At 45.5% G+C, this 17,721-nt stretch overlaps 1 protein-coding gene and 1 pseudogene across 1 annotated transcript in view; both read left to right on the top strand.

Annotated features, from left to right (window-relative positions):
• The window catches only part of PCSK5 (proprotein convertase subtilisin/kexin type 5), a 456,163-nt gene that overhangs the window by 423,270 nt on the left and 15,172 nt on the right, over positions 1–17,721 (top strand). The window contains exons 30-34 of the mRNA XM_008691034.2: positions 470–687; positions 1,727–1,963; positions 4,545–4,775; positions 6,026–6,203; positions 10,878–11,095. Of these exons, the coding sequence (XP_008689256.2) occupies positions 470–687; positions 1,727–1,963; positions 4,545–4,775; positions 6,026–6,203; positions 10,878–11,095 (1,082 nt within the window). The remainder of the gene's footprint in view (positions 1–469; positions 688–1,726; positions 1,964–4,544; positions 4,776–6,025; positions 6,204–10,877; positions 11,096–17,721) is intronic.
• On the top strand, positions 11,119–17,250 carry LOC121100092 (annotated as a pseudogene).

Here is a 17,721-nt window from a genome sequence, read left to right as displayed (position 1 = left end):
TGTTGGGCATTAAACCTTGGGCGCTTTTTAAAAATAACTTTTTAACTTGATTATGAATGACCATTTTATATTAAGGACTAAATTCAGTAATTTATTAAATTAACATTTTTCATTAAAAATGCATTGAATAAAAAAATTTTCTACTCGAACATAAGACTCTAATTTAAATTAAAAAAAAGAATAAAAATTGGGAGATAAAATAGGGAAACCAGAAGGTGGTTAAACTATCTACACATTAACAAAAGTTGTTTTCAAACCAACCAAATGCACAAGGATCATACCTACCCTTTCATTTTTCTCTTCCCGGGTTTGATTGCTGAACCCTCCTTCCCCGGCAAATCTGATCAGCCTCGTTCTGCCCCACGATAGCTGCCATCCTGCCGGCGTTTGCAGTCCCAAGCCCTCTGGCACCAGGTGTGACCCATTCCCCAGCTGGAAAGCATCTCGAGTTGTGCTCTGTCTTCCACAGGGGCTCCTATGCAGAAGATGGCACGTGTAAGCACTGCAGCTCTCCTTGCAGCACGTGCGAAGGAAACGCCACCAACTGCCACTCTTGCCAAGGAAGCCTCATCCAACACCAGGGAGCATGCTGGGAAGCCTGCCCCGAGAGGCACGTGGCCGTGGACGGGGTGTGCAAGCATTGCCCTGAGATGTGTCAGGACTGCATCCATGAGAAGACATGCAAAGGTACATAGGAGAATCCCAGGGGAGAGTGTGGCTGTCCCAAGCCACCGCCCCTGGGGACCGACTATCGAGGGGGCGGGGGTGTCCATGCAGAATGAAGGGAACCAGTCTCCTTACCTTTACCGAAATCTATACAACTCTGTGCACATCGCTGAGGAAATCAAGGGTGAGAGTAAAGCCTTGCCATTATGGATTCTTCCAGTGAAGACAGATGAAAGCCCCTCTTCTGCATGACTTCTTCCGTGCAGGTGTACTGAGCACTTAGGGGTATGCCAAGCACCATCCCAGCTGCTCGAGGTACAGACAAGAACCCAAAGTTCCTGCCTCTTGGGCACAGAATCTTATGGGGAGGCTGATAGTAATGAAACACAGAGGAAGCTAGAGAATTGCAACTGTTACAAAAGATAGGAAGGAGAAGTTCAGGCGAAGACTGTAAGACTCAGAACAGTACTCTGGCTAGGAATTCTTTCTCTGGAATTATCTCCAAGAAGGGCTAATTTCCTCTCCAGAGTGAGACTCATTTACCTGGTGCTGTTCTACAGAAAGGATTCTCTTGGTGTGACCCAAAGTGTTTTCTTGGTCCCCCCCCCCAAATAAGAGAATGAATACAAATGAAAGAAACGCGCAATGCATTCCTCGCACTGGGTAACCACCGTATGTCACTAAGCTACACTATCAGTGAACGAAAACGTAACTAACGCAAGAATGTTTAAACTGCTTGTGCCCTGAATAGGGCATGCTTTTCGGGCTTTCAACAATACCTCCAGCAGCTCATAGCTGGTCTGCCACAGCACTGAAATTTTTTACACCTCTAAGGGGCAGATCATTGCGGCCTGGTCATCAGGCCACCGTATGTGGTCTTCTCTCCCAAAGCTTGGAGATCTGGGAGATGTGCCCTGGCAGGCTTGGCGTGGGGCACATACATGAAAACACTCAGCTCAAAGGAGCCAGGGTGGTCTGGACAGGCTAGCCCACTCCAGAAGGAATGAATTTGTTTCTCCTGCGCCCGAGGGGGTAATGTGCTGCTTCCTCCTTCCCCCAGAGTGTATGCCTAAGTCCTTCCTGTACGAGGATATGTGCCATCCGTCCTGTCCCCGCGGCTTCTATGCGGACATACGCCAGTGTGTCCCCTGCCACGAAGACTGTCTGGAGTGTAGTGGCCCCTCGGCGGACGACTGCGATCTCTGTGCCGAGCCATCCCTGGTTCTCTACGATGGACGGTGTTTGGACGAGTGTCCGGTGGGAACTTACTATGAGAAAGAGACTAAGGATTGCAGAGGTAAAGACTTGCGTGTGTACAGCCAAGCATTCCAGGGAGCCTGCCACAATGATGGCTTTCTGCTGAGACAAAGCAGGTGCTGGGGTTTGCAGGGGCTCGGCCCCCGAGCTGTCATCCCGTCCGTGTCCCTCTTGCTCAAGAAAGCAGATTTTTGAACCTGCTCTAATTTATTATTTATTTTTAAAATGAATCATTCATAAGCTTTGACCATGTAACTTTTCTTAATAACAAATCAGGTTGACCCTCCTCACAGCAGGGGCTCCGAACTGATCAAAAAGAATTCTCCTGTGAAGTTTCACAGCAGAGACGAGCCTTCAAAAGTCACCCAAAATGGAAGATTTTTTTTTTTCTTAAAACTTGAAGCCAGTAAAGGTTGACAGCAGCGTAGGGAAAGCTGGGCCACAGAGGATATTCTCGGTGCCTCGTGCGTCCCTCACTGCTTTTCTCCTTGCGGTTCCCCTCCATGGCCCCTCCTCTGCCTCGCCAGCTCTTGCCCTGGGACCCCCACATAGCATGGCAACCCCGACCTGTTCAAGGAGGGATCTGCTCTCGTTTATGCCTCCTTATGTGCTCCGTTGGTATCAACTGTTGGCCTCAGAACAGGAAAAATAAATGGTCTATTATTAGAATTCTCAAACCAATGAATCATTCTGGGTGAACTTCTCCAGAGTTCCAGGATTCACTCCAGCTAGGCAGCCAGTGGTAACTTCGCCCCGAGTTGCCACCTAACAAGCACAAGACAGCCATACCGAGGTGGTCCCAACTGCAGTGGGAGCTTGAGGGTGAGCTCACGTGGCAGGAGAAACCCCGGGCCCCCTACATTCCAGAACATACTCAGGAGAATGATTTTCATGTCACAGGCCATGAAGCTGGAGCTGACTCCTGGCAGCTTTCTGCTCTAGTTCTAGGATCGACATGCCTAGTTGCGTGTTTTATGTAAGGCACCCTTGAGTGCCAGTGTCCCACCTGAAAGAGCATGGGCTAGAACATGGCGGAAATTGGGGCGGGAGTGAGCTTGGGGCCAGTTTCCTTGAGAAGTTTAACAGCTCGGCCAAAGGCCTGCGATGCCATCGTGCCTGTACTCGGGCAGGAACTGAAGGTCAATTACTGGCCTTTCTCTGGTGTTCAATAATAAAGGTAATTTGCCTTACAGAGAACTTTGCAGGCCTCATTTACTTGACTTACCTGACTTAATTTTCTCATTGAGAAAGGCCCCTGGTTCCCATCGCCGGTTGCCCATTAGAATCACCTGAGGAGATTTTTTTAAAAATACAGATGCCTGGGCTCCCCTCAAACCAACTCAACTGTTGGGAACTAACTTGCGGGCTCTCCCTGCAAGGCGATGGCTCCTTCCACCAGTCGAAAGGCAGGCTGAGGGAAGCTGGTACTGGAAGAAACAAGGTGACCGCTGGACTTTGCAGAGAGAAGACACAAAGGACCTGACCTGAGAAATTAAGATTTGGGTAGATGTCGAGAAGCATCCAGAACCAAGCAGGATCTCCTCTAAGAAACACAAGGGCTTGGGGTCTATTAGGATCACCCAAATTATCCTCTATGAGAGAGCACAGGCACCCACCTCTAAGAATCCCACACCCAACCCCAGGCACTGGGGCAGAAATAGCAAGAACTCTGATTAAGCTCCTGGATTCAACTCCCAACCCTGTCTGTTTCCAGCCAAGTGACTTGGCACCATTAGCCTCAATTTCCTGATCTAGATAATATGAGATGACAATAATAATGCCATGGGTCTCTTCTATTCTGAGAGTACTGACTGGGGGGCCTCCTATGTGCTGTGTGCTCCTCTAGGCCTGGGGAAAAGCAGGGGACAATACAGACAGAATACGGGGAGAAGACAGACCCTAAAAAAGATAAGTCAAAAGGAAAAGTAAGTCAGGACAGGGGAACAGGCAGTTGGACAGGATGGAGGTGAAATTAGACAGAAGGCAGCCTGAAGGCATCATTGAAAAACAAAGGGAACAAGCCATACACATATCTAGGAGAACCACACATATACTCCAGGCAGAGGGAACCGCATTTGCTAAAGCCCCGAGGTAGGAATGAATTGTTTTGATTTTATTTGTCTGAGAAAAATGTTACTGAGTGCCTGTTCCTGTTACAAGTCAGGTCCTCTCACAGGTACTGTGCATTCATCAGTGAATAAAAAAAAAAAAAGCCTTTTTTTGATTAACAGGTAATTATAATACATCCCAACAATAGTTATGTTAGTGATAAGCTCAAGTGCTCTGGGAGGTCAGTAGAGGACCACAGAGTAAGAGTTACGGGGTGAGCAGACCACAGACCATACCCTACAGAATTGCTTATTATTTTGTTGCAGTTTTGGTAACTACAGTGAGTCTAATATTTCTGGATTTTGCAAAAAGGGGCTCTCTAGATATTACCAAGATTGTGAAATGGCCATTCTTCTTCTCATTTGACAAGAATGCTCTACCCAACTCGTAGCCCCAGCCCTTGACCCAGAGCTCTAGAAATCTCTGAAAGAAAGGAGGAAGGGATGTGAACATGCCTTCTAGGAGCACCCTGGCCCTCTCTCACTAGTTTTCTGCCCCCATCTTGCCCACAGATTGCCACAAGTCCTGCCAGACCTGCTCGTCACCTGGGACCTGCACAACCTGTCAGGAAGGCCTTCTGGTCAACCACCATGGGGACTGCGTGCCTCACAAGGAATGTGCCGCCGTTGAGTACTGGGATGTGGAGACTCTGGGATGCAAGCCCTGTCATGCTAAGTGCTTCCGTTGCATGGGGCCTAAGGAGGACCAGTGTCGCGCCTGTCTGAGGGACAGCCTTCTTCTCAGTGAGTCATGTGTCCTCCTCAGAGACCTCTCTCTTTGGTGCCCAGGAGATGTTAGTGTCTAATTTTTCACTTTATATTTGGAAATTTTTCAAACCTACAGAAAAGACAAAAGTATAAAGAATGCCACACACGTGCCCTTCACCCACCGCTAATCGTGTACCCCATTTGCTTAATGATTCATGTGCTCTCTCTCATCTCTCTCAATGTGTAATGCCTACATAATCCACAATAAATTTTTTCCCGACCATCTGAAGATATGATATACATATCGTGGCTCCTTTCGCAGATACACTTAGTATATATTTCCTCAAACGAGGGATGCTTTTTGACATAGCCACGGTACAGTTGTCGATGCAAGTGAATTTAACATCAATATTTTACTATATCATCTGTTTTATAACTTCGGCAATTCCCCCTTGGAACAGGATCCAGTCTCCAATCAGGTATAGCTTTCGGTTCCAGGCCTTTGTAGCCCCCTTTAATCTGGAACATTTCCACAGACGTTTTCTTTATAGAACATTGACATTTTAGAAGAATATGGTCCCCATCCCTCCATTGGAGTCTGTGTGAAGTTTCCAACGACTGGACGGAATTGATGCATTCTTAACCAGAATATTTCACAGGTGATGTCGTGTCCTCCTGGAGACCCAGGATGTCACCTGCCCCTCACCAGTGACGCTAACTATGGTCATCTGTTCAGAGTGCTGTCCAATGTCTCTGCTGCTTAGTTACTATTTTCCCTTGCGATTAATAAGTGGTCTGTGGAGGGACAATTTACAAACTTGCAGGTATTCAGCCCCTCATCAAAATTTCCCTGGATTTTGCATCCAGGGATTAATAAATCTTCTTGAAGTCTGGCACGGTCTGAGGTTGGCCACCTCCAGCAGATCATATTTGAAGGTTACCACGGATGTGAAGCAATGCCCTCAGGTTTCCAAGGATACCATGATTAGGCTAATACAGGTATTCAAGCAAGAAAATGAGACAAAGCTCACGCAGCTAAAAGAAGGAGAGTGGAGGGGTGTCGGAGAGAGGGAAGGAAGAGATGAGTATGCTGAAGACCTGGAAAGGGTCAGCATCTATCTCCCCAACCTGGGAGACCTGAGAAGCAGGACCCTCATAAGGACACCATCTCATCCCTCCTGCATCCTCCCCTCCCTTCATGGTTCACCACGGGGAGCACAGAGAGGAGATGTGGGAGACATGCGTCATACTTGATACCAAGACAGATTCTTTTCCTTCCTTGGCAGACACGACCTGCGTGCAGGACTGCCCTGACGGCTACTATGCTGATGAGGACAGCCACCAATGTGCCCCCTGCCACAGCTCTTGTAGGACATGTGAAGGGAGACACAGCACACAGTGCCTCTCCTGCCAACCAGGCTCGTTCCAGCTGGACAAGGAGTGCCTGCTGCAGTGCCGGGAAGGGTAAGGTGCTCAACACACATTTCCCTCGTTTAATCCCAAAACCACTCCGGGCAGCACTACCGGCAAACCCATTTTGCAGACGAGGAAGCTAAGTTATATAACACCACGTTGAAGTCTCAGTGCTAGGAAGAAATGAAGATGAGAGTCCCACCAAGGTCTAATGGTCTCTAAAGGATTTCAGCTAGGGGCGCCTGGCTGGCTCAGTCGGTAGAGCACGTGACTCTTGATCTTGGGTTCATGATTTTGAGCCTCACTTGGGTATAAATGTTACTTAAATAAATAAATATCTTTAAAAAAAAAAAAAAGGATTTCAGCGAGTTCATAGTAATGGATGAGGACGTAGGAGAGGCAGAATGACCCAGTGAGAACACGAAAGGTCGATCACCAAGTTAGAATCATGCATCAAACTTCACAGCTAATTTGAAGGTACACGCCATCACAAGGCAGAGGCAAAGCGTTCTTCCCTTGGAGAACTCTGAGACCATCAATGTACGTTCTTTCTCTTCTGCATTAGGATTTGTCCTGACCAGCTTTAGTAGGTGAGGTCTAAGCACTGTATGTGGAGTGTTGATTTTACAAAGGGAACAGTTTCCATTAAATATTCCCACTGTGACGCCACCAATGCTCCAACCTACTGGGTCCCCATAAATCGACAGCTTACAGGTTTCGTTACCATAAGCAACCTAGACACACAGATGCATTCTCCTAAAAGCACTGTATTAGTTTTTTGCTAAGAAAAACTTTTAGTGTATTTATCAGAGGTCTAGTTACCAGCGTATTTGAAAGAGGATTTGACTGGGTCATCCCTCCCCTCCTCCCCAGGAATTTCCCGTAAGAGAAGATGGATTACAGGCCTGTTGCTCATTCTTCCTTCCCAGTCAGTGCCCTAAGGCACTGAAAGTTTCCAGACCCAAACTGGAAGGCTATCACCTTGGACTTTCCCAAACGCTTCTGCCCACATGAGACATCATGTTTCTTTCCTTCAGTTCTATGGCAGTTCCCGCCTGCATTAGTCATTGCACTGCTTTCCACGGCCCTCATTCACTCACTCACTCTGCACATTTTCATGAAGAGCACCTTGCACGTAAAATACAAAGATTTTGACCTTCAAGAATTGATTCTTCCTGGGACCCCTGGCTGGCTCAGTCAGTTAAGTGTCTGCCTTCGGCTCAGGTCATGATCCCAGGGTCCTCGGATCGAGCCCAGCATCCGGCTCCCTGCTCAGCAGGGGAGTCGGCTTCTTCCTCTCCCTCTGCCCCTCCACCCCCACTTGTGTTCTCTCACTCTCTGTCTCTCAAATAAATAAATCAATCTTTTTTTTTAAGTAAGAATTGATTCTTCCTGTATATTTCTTACCAAGAAAATTACAAGCACCGGGGGAAAAAAAACACCTTGTTTTTCACACATATTACTACAACGCTCGGCACAAAGTCACACACCTCAGCCCTCAAAAACACTAACATAACATAATAAAATTAAAAGACAAAACCAAAAAAAACCCCGCCATATGGATCCATGAAGAAAGGGCCCTACCCAACAAGAGAGGGGGTGGGGCCCCCTGGTGTTTAGCCTTTCCTCTTCATTCCAGAAAGTGACTGAAAAGGTCTGGCTCCAATGAAATGAATCTCCATCTCCCTCAAATCAAGCCATAAAATACTTCTACACACAAAAGGGTATAATCCTGCCATCTACATAGGTGGAGACCATCGAACTAAGAAGACAATGGTTCCGTTGTGAAGTATTGACGTTACCCGCTGCAGGGAGAGGCACAGGTTGCCATAAATCTCTTTAATGAGGAACAAATGGGGTATTAATGAGGTATAAATGGAAATACTTAACAGAAATGGTTCCGTTTATAAAATCAATGTTCCACACGCATGCATCAACCTTAGAGGGCAAATCTCTTTGCCTTGGAAAGGCAGGTATATGGTCTTCTGAACCCTTTACCCACACACATAATTATTTTAGTGTTTAACCGCAGAGCAGGGTTTTTTTAAGATGTTTTAAATTATGATTTTTGTGAGAGCACGAGAGCACATGCACAAGCGGTGGGGAGGGGCAGAAGGAGGGAGAGAAGCAGACTCCCCGGCTGAGCAGGGAGCCCAATGTGGGACTCGATCCCAGGACTCCAGGATCATGACCTGAGCCGAAGGCAGACGCTTAACAACTGAGCCACTCAGACGCCCTGATGCTTTTCATCTTAAAAACAACCTATCCCATTAGCAACATTAGTGAAGACCATGGATGCTGCTTTGGAGTTTACAAAGTATTTCTACTCAGAACATATTTTTATAGTATGATTTGGTTCTCCAACAATGCTCGAGATCGAGTTACTCTCCCCATTTTACAGATGAGAAAATTGAGGCTCAAAGAGATTAAGTGACTTGCCCAAAGTCACAAGGCTACTAACACACAGTGGGGCCAAGACGAGAAATCAGATCTTCTGACTTCAAGCCCCTGTACTGTCTGTGTGGGAAAGTGTGGTTTCTACCTTTTCCCGTGGCTTTCTCTTCTTCTGTTCTGTGGCCTTTTCCGGCTCTTCAGTTCATGATGGATGCTTTCTTTGTCCTCCCTTCATCACCCTGTCTCTCTCACACCCCAGGCTTACTGATTGACTCGGCAGTGATTTTCCTCGCCTAATGGCAGAAAGTTGAACAAGGTTTCATTTGCCACAAGCTGGACCACTGAGATACAAGTGCCCTCCCTCAGGTCAGGGACAGGTGGTGAGGCAGACTCAGGACTACCTACCCATGGTTTTAGTTTCCAACAACTTAGTGGAACTGAAATAAATTTTAGGGAACCTCATGTGGCAAATACTTTCACGCCAGAGAAACCAAGGGCAAGCCATCAAGTTTCTAGGATAGCTTCAGTGTGCCGGTGTCCAGAGACACCAAGAAGGGTCAGATGACCTCTAGAAGTTCCTCTTCGTCAATGATTCCTTTTCTCTCTTCTATCTTACTTGAATAATTTTTTATATACTTTTCCCTGCTTTGTGATAGCAGTAAACAGAGAGGTTCAAATCACATGAGCCCACTTCAAGAGCTGTTTGACATGAAGCCAATTGTCTAAATTCTCTGAGCCAGTTTTTGCTTACATAAAATAGGGATGATGATATCTAAATCATAAGGTTTGAGATTTAATCCTACGATTCATAATTATCATGAATATGTGTAATTTACAATGTGCTAGGCACTGTTCTAACAATTTTCTCAACAGTAACTTGTTTAGTTTTAGCTACTAACATTAGCCCCATATTGCAGACCTGAGACACAGAGATGTTGTGTGAGTTGCCCGAGGTTGCACAGCTCGTAAGTGGAATTGCTTGGCTTTGACCCCCATGCAGCTTGTTCTGGAAGGAAAGCTCCTGACTGCATGGCTCTAGGGTCTCACTTTTAGGTTCAAGGAGGTGAAATAATGTTTATGAAGTCCCTACTGTACTATCGGGTACATAGTAAAAAGTTAATGAACAGTGATTATGGTTATGTTTAGCCTCCAAAAATGTTCTCAGAAGTTACATCTATTATTATGTAAACATTAGCATCACTAATGTCCTCTCCTGTTTCAAGATAGGAGGGTTTTTTTTTTTAAGATTTTATATATTTATTTGTCAGGGAGACAGAAAGAGAGAGAGCACACAGGCAGGAGGAGGGGCAGAGAGAGGGGGGGAAAAGCAGGCTCCCCCTGAGCAGGGAGCCCGTCGTGGGGCTCGATCCCAGGACCCCCGGGATCATGACTTGAGCTGAAGGCAGATGCTTAACTGGCTGAGCCACCCAGGCGTCCCTCAAGATAGATGTTTTTTAAAAATGCAAAACTAGAAGAATCATTCGGAGGTACACTGAAAACACCGTCCATACCCTGATCCCATTCAACAAAACTTGAAGCTTGAATTTTCCAGTGGAGAAGCCCATAGGCATAGAGAAGGCAAAAGTAGTGAACAATTATTGTGGTTCCACTGCGTGTGATAAGTCCTTTCGTGTGCGTGTGCGTGTGTGTGTGTGTGTTACCTAATTTAATACTCACAAACAGCAGGGGAGGGATTACAGTGCCCAGTTTAAAGGTAAGAAAACTGGGAGTCATTAGATTTATTAGTATCATTACAGCCCTACCTTGGAGATACTGCGGGTTCCTTCCAGAAAACTGCAATAAAATGAATATTGCAATAGAGCAAGTCAAATGAAGTTTTCGGTTTCCCGGTGCCTATATGTTAAAGTTAGGCTTACACGATACCGTAGTCCATTAAGCGTGCAATAGCATTGTGTCTAAAAGAGCGATCTACAAACCTATATTAAAAAAATACTTGATTGCTAAAAAATGCTCACCGTCCGCTTTCAGTAATCACTGATCACAGATGCCCATAACAAGTCTCATAATAATGAAAAAGTCTGAAATATTGCGAGAATTACCAAAATGTGCCAGAGACACGAAAGTGAGCAAATGCCATTAGAAAAACAGCGCCGAAAGACTTGCTGCAAAACAAAGTATCTGCGAAGAGCAATAAAGCGAAACGTAATAATACGAGGTGCGCCTACAGTAATGTCCGTACTGAGTAACGTTAACGAGTACAGTCTTAAGTCCTCCGCCTTGGAAACGAACACTGTTCGACGAACCCTGATTTTTCTGCCACACTTAGAGCAAAGCTTAGTATTCGGTCTTTGCCTCCCCGCTTGGTTTCAGATATTACGCCGAAATCTCCACGGGACGCTGTGAGAAATGCAGCAAGAGCTGCAAGGCATGTTGGGGCCCGCGGCCCAGCGACTGCCTGTCCTGCGATACGTTTTTCTTTCTGCTCCGCTCCAAGGGAGAGTGTCATCGCACCTGCCCAGAGCGTTACTATGTGGAGCAAAGCACACGGACGTGTGAGAGATGCCACCCGACCTGCGACAAATGCAAAGGTGAGGTGTATCCGTCATTTGGCATGTGTGGATGGGACGACGAGGATTCCTTTGTGCCTGGCCCCTCTTTTTCCATCACCTCGCTGGCCGATCCGGCCGATTCTCTCTGCCGTCGGCGCTTTCAGCAGCTGCCCTCTACCCTGGGCTGCCCTGCACTGTCTCTTCAGACCCTCCCATCCTTCCAGGCCCAGATACAGGCATTGTCCTCCCCAAGAAGGGGTTTCCCACCTGCTCTGTCCTCCTCTACTTGTTGAACTTGGACTCTGTGGAGGGAGTTTTATTTTTATTATTTCAACAACTACTTAGGATGTCTGTCTCCAGCTCTCCCAAGCTCCGTTCTTACTTTCCTGAGACCCACTTCTCTGTCCCAGAGAATCCTAGAATCAACTTGTCCCAGAGTAAACACAATCCGGGTTTCCTCTGATAGTCACTCTTCCTGTTAATGGACCGGCTGTCCAACCAATACCTTAACCATATCTTCTCCTTGCCTCCCACCCAACCCACCTGCTCTCCAACAAACGTAAACTTCAACATCTGCTGATTTTCTCTCCTAAGCATTTCTGGGCTCAGATCTCTTTCTCATTTTTACTCTCCTCATTCTCCATTCTCAGCATATCTCAGCCGACTTTCTGAAGGACCAGCGTGTGACCTCGACTCTGGTCTTGCCACCCCCCCCCCGCCAGGTCATCCTGTACAGTAATGCCAGAGTGATCAAAAATTCCCATCTGCTGGGTGTGGAAAGATGATCAGATGAATTATTCTCAACATTGAAGAAATACCTCCTGCAATGTTTTAATTGTTAAAATTAGATTAATATTTGTAGTCAGTAAGGTACATTTCTGCTATCCTTTTCAAAACTATCTTGGCTATTTCCAGCCCTTTTTCTTTTCTTTTCCATTTAGTTCCTTTATTTATTTATTTTATTTATTAATATTTTTTATTATATTATGTTAGTCACCATACAGTACATCCCTAGTTTTTTATGTAAAGTTCCATGATTCATTACTTGCGTATAACACGCAGTGCACCATGCAATACGTGCCATCCTTACTACCCATCACCAGCCTATCCCATTTCCACCCCCCCCGAAGCCCTCAGTTTGTTTCTAGCCCCTTTTCTATATAAATTTTATACTCATCACATTTCATTTTTTAAAAAATCCCTTGGATATTAATCAGCATTACACTGAATTTATTTGGGGGGAAAATCTATCTTTATGATCTCAAGTCATCACATTTATGAACATGGTATATCTCTGCAATCTATGCATTTACTTTTTGTCCTTCAATAAACTTCCAAAAATTTTTTTTAATTTTTAAAAGGTGATTGAAATCTTTCCCCAGCCAGTGTTTTTAGCTTATGACCTTGCCTCTCTAGACAAGTTCCATGTACTCTAGAACCTAGAGCCACTCAGCAGCCACCAAACACATCATACTCTTTCAGTGCCTTTTGTCTATGTGTTTCCTCTTCCTGAAGAACGACACTGCAGGGAACTCTCAGCTTAAAAGACCCAGCTTGGGCGTCATCTCCTCTGGGAAGCTTTTCTTAGTCCTCCCAGAAATGTTCTTACTTATTCTTGATTCTGTAACATACTGCTTTATCATAGCTCTTTTTACATTAATTTTAATAAATCATGTCCATCTCTCCTAGTAATTGTGAGACCCTCAGGGCTAGGATTGTGCCATATTTCTTTTGTATACCCTGTTCTAGTCTAGACTGCAACACATTGTAAGTGCTCATTTAGTGTTTTGTGAATGAATGAACACAAAACAATCCTAAAGTCATTTTGCAAATTGGAAAATTTTCTATTATTAGATCTCCAAATATTGTGCCTCCACCCTTTCCTCTAATCTTCTTTTCCGGAGTTCCTTATATAATGTCATTCAGACTTTCCTGATCTCTATATATCCTACCTACTGTTTTATATTTTTTATTTCTTTGACTCTCTGTGGTTTATAATAGGTTAATTCGTCAGTACTTTATTCCATTTCTCTAATTTGTTCTCTGTGTTTAGTCTAAAGTTCAGCCCATCTATTATTTTAGGGTTTTTAAAATTTAAGTAATTCACTTTTAAATTTTTAAATTATTTCTTCTTTATACCCATCTATTTTTGTTTCATATCTTCCTGTTTGTGTTTCCTATTTTATCCTTTCTTTATAGATATTATGGCTTTTTATTTTTTAAATATCTTTAATATACTCATTTTTAAAACTCTTGTCAAGATTCTCTATAAAATTGGTATTATTTCAACTAGATTCATGTTCTAACTGTTGATTGTGTTTGTCATCTTAATGTTCATTTTCTCCATATATTTTGGATTTTTGGTCTTGAGTTCCTTTTGAATGGGAAATTTCATCCTTCACTCCCCCACTCTCTCTCCCTTTATCCTTACTCCTCTCAGCCTTCCAGTTCTTTGGTTAACTCTACCCCTGAAACTGAGTCCAGAAATAGGACATCCCAGCATTCCTGAAGGGGCTGCTGATGACAACGCAGATTCCATCAGCAACCCAACTGGCAGCCCCAGGGAGTTCTTGGTCTGGAGGTGATATCTACGGGGGCAGTGTCCCCCTCTGACTCTTGTTTTAAGATTGCAGTCTGGATTTTGGCCCACATCGAACATGAAACACTTTTAGTTCCTATTATGGTAGGAAAGTGAAACTCACAGCCACTAGATCTAGGCCCAGAGCAAAGCAGGTAGGTGGCATATTTATTTTCCTTTTCTGGTCCAAAGTGATTTCATCTTATTTTTGAGCCCACCTAGCCATTTATTTATTTATTTATTTATTTATTTATTTATTTATTTATTTATAATTTTTGGTTCTGTTTATATTTATTCTACCATTCCAGTATGTGGAGTGTATGGGTTAGGTCAGAACCTGAATTCACATACGATTTTTTTATGTATGTGTGTTATAATGGATAATCAGCATTATGCCCTAAACTATCCTTCTGCTAATACAAATGCCAGGTGATCAGTATATTGTAGAGTATTTCTTTTGTTTTTTGCTACTTAATACTTTGAGATGAAACAAGCAAAGGCCAACTTGTTAGAGCCTGCTTCTAATCTTGCTTCCTTTCCCTTCCAAAATGATTCATCTTCGAGCAGTTGGTCGACCACATAGAAACATCAAGAATGGAGATGAAAAATCAGCTCCTTCCCACACTGGGAGAAGACCATCAGCCTCCCTTGCTGTCTACCCACTAAACTGACCTTCCTAAGTACTATCTTGATGATATCTTAAAATAACTTCTCCCTGAGTACATATGAATATAGTCTTCTCCAGATCGAAGGTGGCTTCCGTTATTACTTATGCCTTAATACCCCAAATCCACTTCTCTTTCCCAAATGGTTTTCTGAGCTCTAGTTCCATACATCCAATTGCCTGTTGATCTAATGACATGCTCATCAGACATCTCAGACTTGAAATGTAAATGCATTTTTCTCCAGCCCACCTCACCCCATCCAGAGATGCTCCCCATCTTAAAGATTTTATTTATTTATTTGACAGAGACAGCCAGCGAGAGAGGGAACACAAGCAGGGGGAGTGGGAGAGGAAGAAACAGGCTCCTAGGAAGGAGCCTGATGTGGGGCTCGATCCCAGAACGCCGGGATCACGTCCTGAGCCAAAGGCAGATGCTTAACGACTGCGCCACCCAGGCGCCCATCCCATGCTCCCCATCTTGATGAATGGTTCCACCACCTACCCAGTTGCCAGAGGCAGTAACCTGGTCATTACCCTCTGATCCTCCTGCCTCAACCTTCACATTCGATTTGTCAAGTCCTGTCAAATCTATGCCTATCTCTTAATTCCCTCTCCCCTCTCTTTGCTTTGTAGTATCACTGCCTTAGTTCAGACTCAAATCTCCCCTTACCTGAGTTATTCACCAATTTCTAATTGGTCTTCTTGCTTCCGGTATTAGCCATTCTATAACCAACCAGTCCTCCATTATGTTCTCAGATTGATCTTTCTATGTCACAAATACCATAATGATACTTCTCTGCTTAAAAATGACCCTCCGTTGGGGGTGCCTGTGTGGCTCAGTCAGTTAAGCATCCAACTCTTGGTTTGGGCTCAGGTTGTGATCTCAAGTCATAGGATCAAGGCCCGCATCAGGCTCCTTACGCAGCGAGGAGTCTGCTTGTCTCTCTCCCTCTGCTCCTCCCCCACACTTGCTCGCATTCTCTCTAATAAATGATAAAATCTTTTTTACAAAATGACTCTCCATTGATTTTAGGATAGAATCTTAACTTAGTAACTCTGCATATGAGGTTCTTCATCCCAGGGCTTCCCTCACCCCTCACCACATCCTCCAACACCCTCTAAATCCAAGTATAATCTGAGCCAACCTTGCCCTTTCTCCTTCCTGAATACTTTCTCCAGCCTGCTGTGCCTGGCGACCTCTTTCTAATCCATTACAGTCAATATTTCCTCTATAAAGCCTTCCTTAATCCCTCTATTCTGTGTTCCTTTAGTACTCTGCATTCATCCATCTACTTAGTTATTCAACAAACGTTTCTCCTGCAGTATAGCCCAGAAAAGGATTCAACTGTGAGCAAGGCAGTCAGGGCCATGGAGCCCAGAGGGCATATTTTATGTTATTTATTCTTTATCTCTCTCTCTCTTTAGATTGAGGTCCTCAGAGGCACAAATTAATATGTCTCACTCACCTTTATTTTTTGTTTTTGATCAATTTATTTATTTCTTAGAGAGAGAGAGAGCAGGAGCGGGGATGGGAAGGGCAGAGGGAGAGGGACAAGGAGACTCTCCGCTAAGCAGGGAGCCCCACAGGGGACTTGATCCCAGGACCCCGAGATCATGACCTGAGTCAAAGGCAGCCGCTTAGCCAACTGAGCTACCCACACACCCCATCTCACTCACCTCTGTATCTCTAGCACTTAGCATGGTCACAGGGGTAGACAGTGGCGGCAGCTAGTGTTCCCAAGGGCATCTCCAGCAAACGGTGACGGTGCCAGCAGGGAGGCCATGGCTGCTGGGCTGAGGCAGCAGCTACCACAGCCCATGACACATGTGGGAGAGTGGAGCTCTGTCCTCTGTTGGCCTCTATCTCCAGCCATTCATGAAGGTGACCATCAACGTGGCCCTCCACGGCTGAAGCAGCAGGGGAAGTCCATCTCCAGCTGGCAGGGGCTAGAAACGTTTAAGGCCATGGTGCACAATGGCCAGTTCTCCACCCTGCGGATTCCCAAGGGCACCATGGACTTCATCTGCTTGGAGGGCAAGGCAGGCAAGAATCCGTCCGGTCACATTTTTCCTGGCCTGCCTCCATGTCAAGGTCATTAAGCTTGGCAGCTTCCCTGAAGTCCTCAAGGTATGTGCCACCAAGTTCAAAATCAATTTCCCCACACTCCAGGGGACTCTTTCTTCCATGACGCGAAGGAGAATGAAATGCTGCCCAGAGAGAGGCCAGGCATGAGTCCCCTGAAGGGGCTGCCCTGCACATTGTTCGGCCCAGCGAGGAGGTCGTGCTCAAGGTGCTTGAGAAGTGTGGGGAGATAGCGAACATGGACATCCCCATGCTGGACCCACAACATTCGGAGATGACAGGCCGGAAATTCCACACCTTCAGTTGTGGGGGGAGGGGGCACTTGAACTTGCAGGCCAAGGTCGCATACCGCGAGTACGTACGTGGGCTTCACCCAAGCCCTGAGCGCCCTGAGCCGCCTGAAGCTCACGTGGAAAGGCGAGGAGCGCCAGGCCACTGCCTGCTCCGGAAGGTTTCTCTTGATGCCAAACCCGAGTGGCGCCTCACTGAAGAAACAGCAGCGCGAGGGGCAGAGACGTCAGGAGCTAGAAGAGCAAAGAAGATAAAAGCACCGAGAGAAAGAGGCAGAGAACAGAGCCAAGGAAAGACAAAGAGCAAGAAGACTCGGAGAAAGAAAAAGAGAGGAGAAGCTTCCCAAGAGGGAACAACAAGAGAGAGGCCGGGAATTCTGTCATTATCAGAGAAAAGCTCGAGAAGCTACAAGCAGAGGAGCGAAAAAGCTACAGGAGAAAGTGAAGCTGGCACAGCGGAAGCTGCTGTCTACTCAAAGGAACCGAGTAGGGCAGGTGAACTTCCCGCCGCTAAGCCGAGCTGGAGACCCGCCCACGGGGCGTGGTTAGTCTTGAACTTCCGCTAGGGGAGCCACCTGTTCCTGCTCTGGGCTGCCACCTGTGTGTTTCTCTGAAATGTGGGGTATCACAGCCCCCCCCCACTGCTTTCTTCAGCTGGTTGCAACCATAACCCCCAGTCCCCCAAAATTAGTCTTCATACCAAGAAGAAAAAAAAAACTTGGAGTGAGTACTCAATAATGTTTTCATTGTTTTAGAGTGACTATCGGTGACATAAACATTAAACTGCTCTTAGCTACAAAGTGCTTAGCCCAGTGGATCATCTAAACTAGCCTGGGAGTGGTCACGTGCTATTCATACCAGGCCTAGAGTTTCTTTTAAGTAACTCACAACATGGTGTATCAGCACTATCCAACTAAGACGTAATGCAAGCCGTACACACATTTTTGAATTTTTCAGTGGTCACATTTTGAAGAATAAAAGTAAACGGGTAAAATTAATTTTAATAATATGTGTATTTAGTTAATATATCCAAAATATAATCATTTGAAC

This window comes from Ursus maritimus, unplaced genomic scaffold (genome assembly GCF_017311325.1).
Source record: "Ursus maritimus isolate PB19 unplaced genomic scaffold, ASM1731132v1 scaffold_34, whole genome shotgun sequence".
In the NCBI taxonomy this organism is placed as follows: domain Eukaryota; kingdom Metazoa; phylum Chordata; class Mammalia; order Carnivora; family Ursidae; genus Ursus; species Ursus maritimus.
Note: the sequence above shows the minus strand (reverse complement) of the source record. Positions and strands in the feature narration are given on the sequence as shown.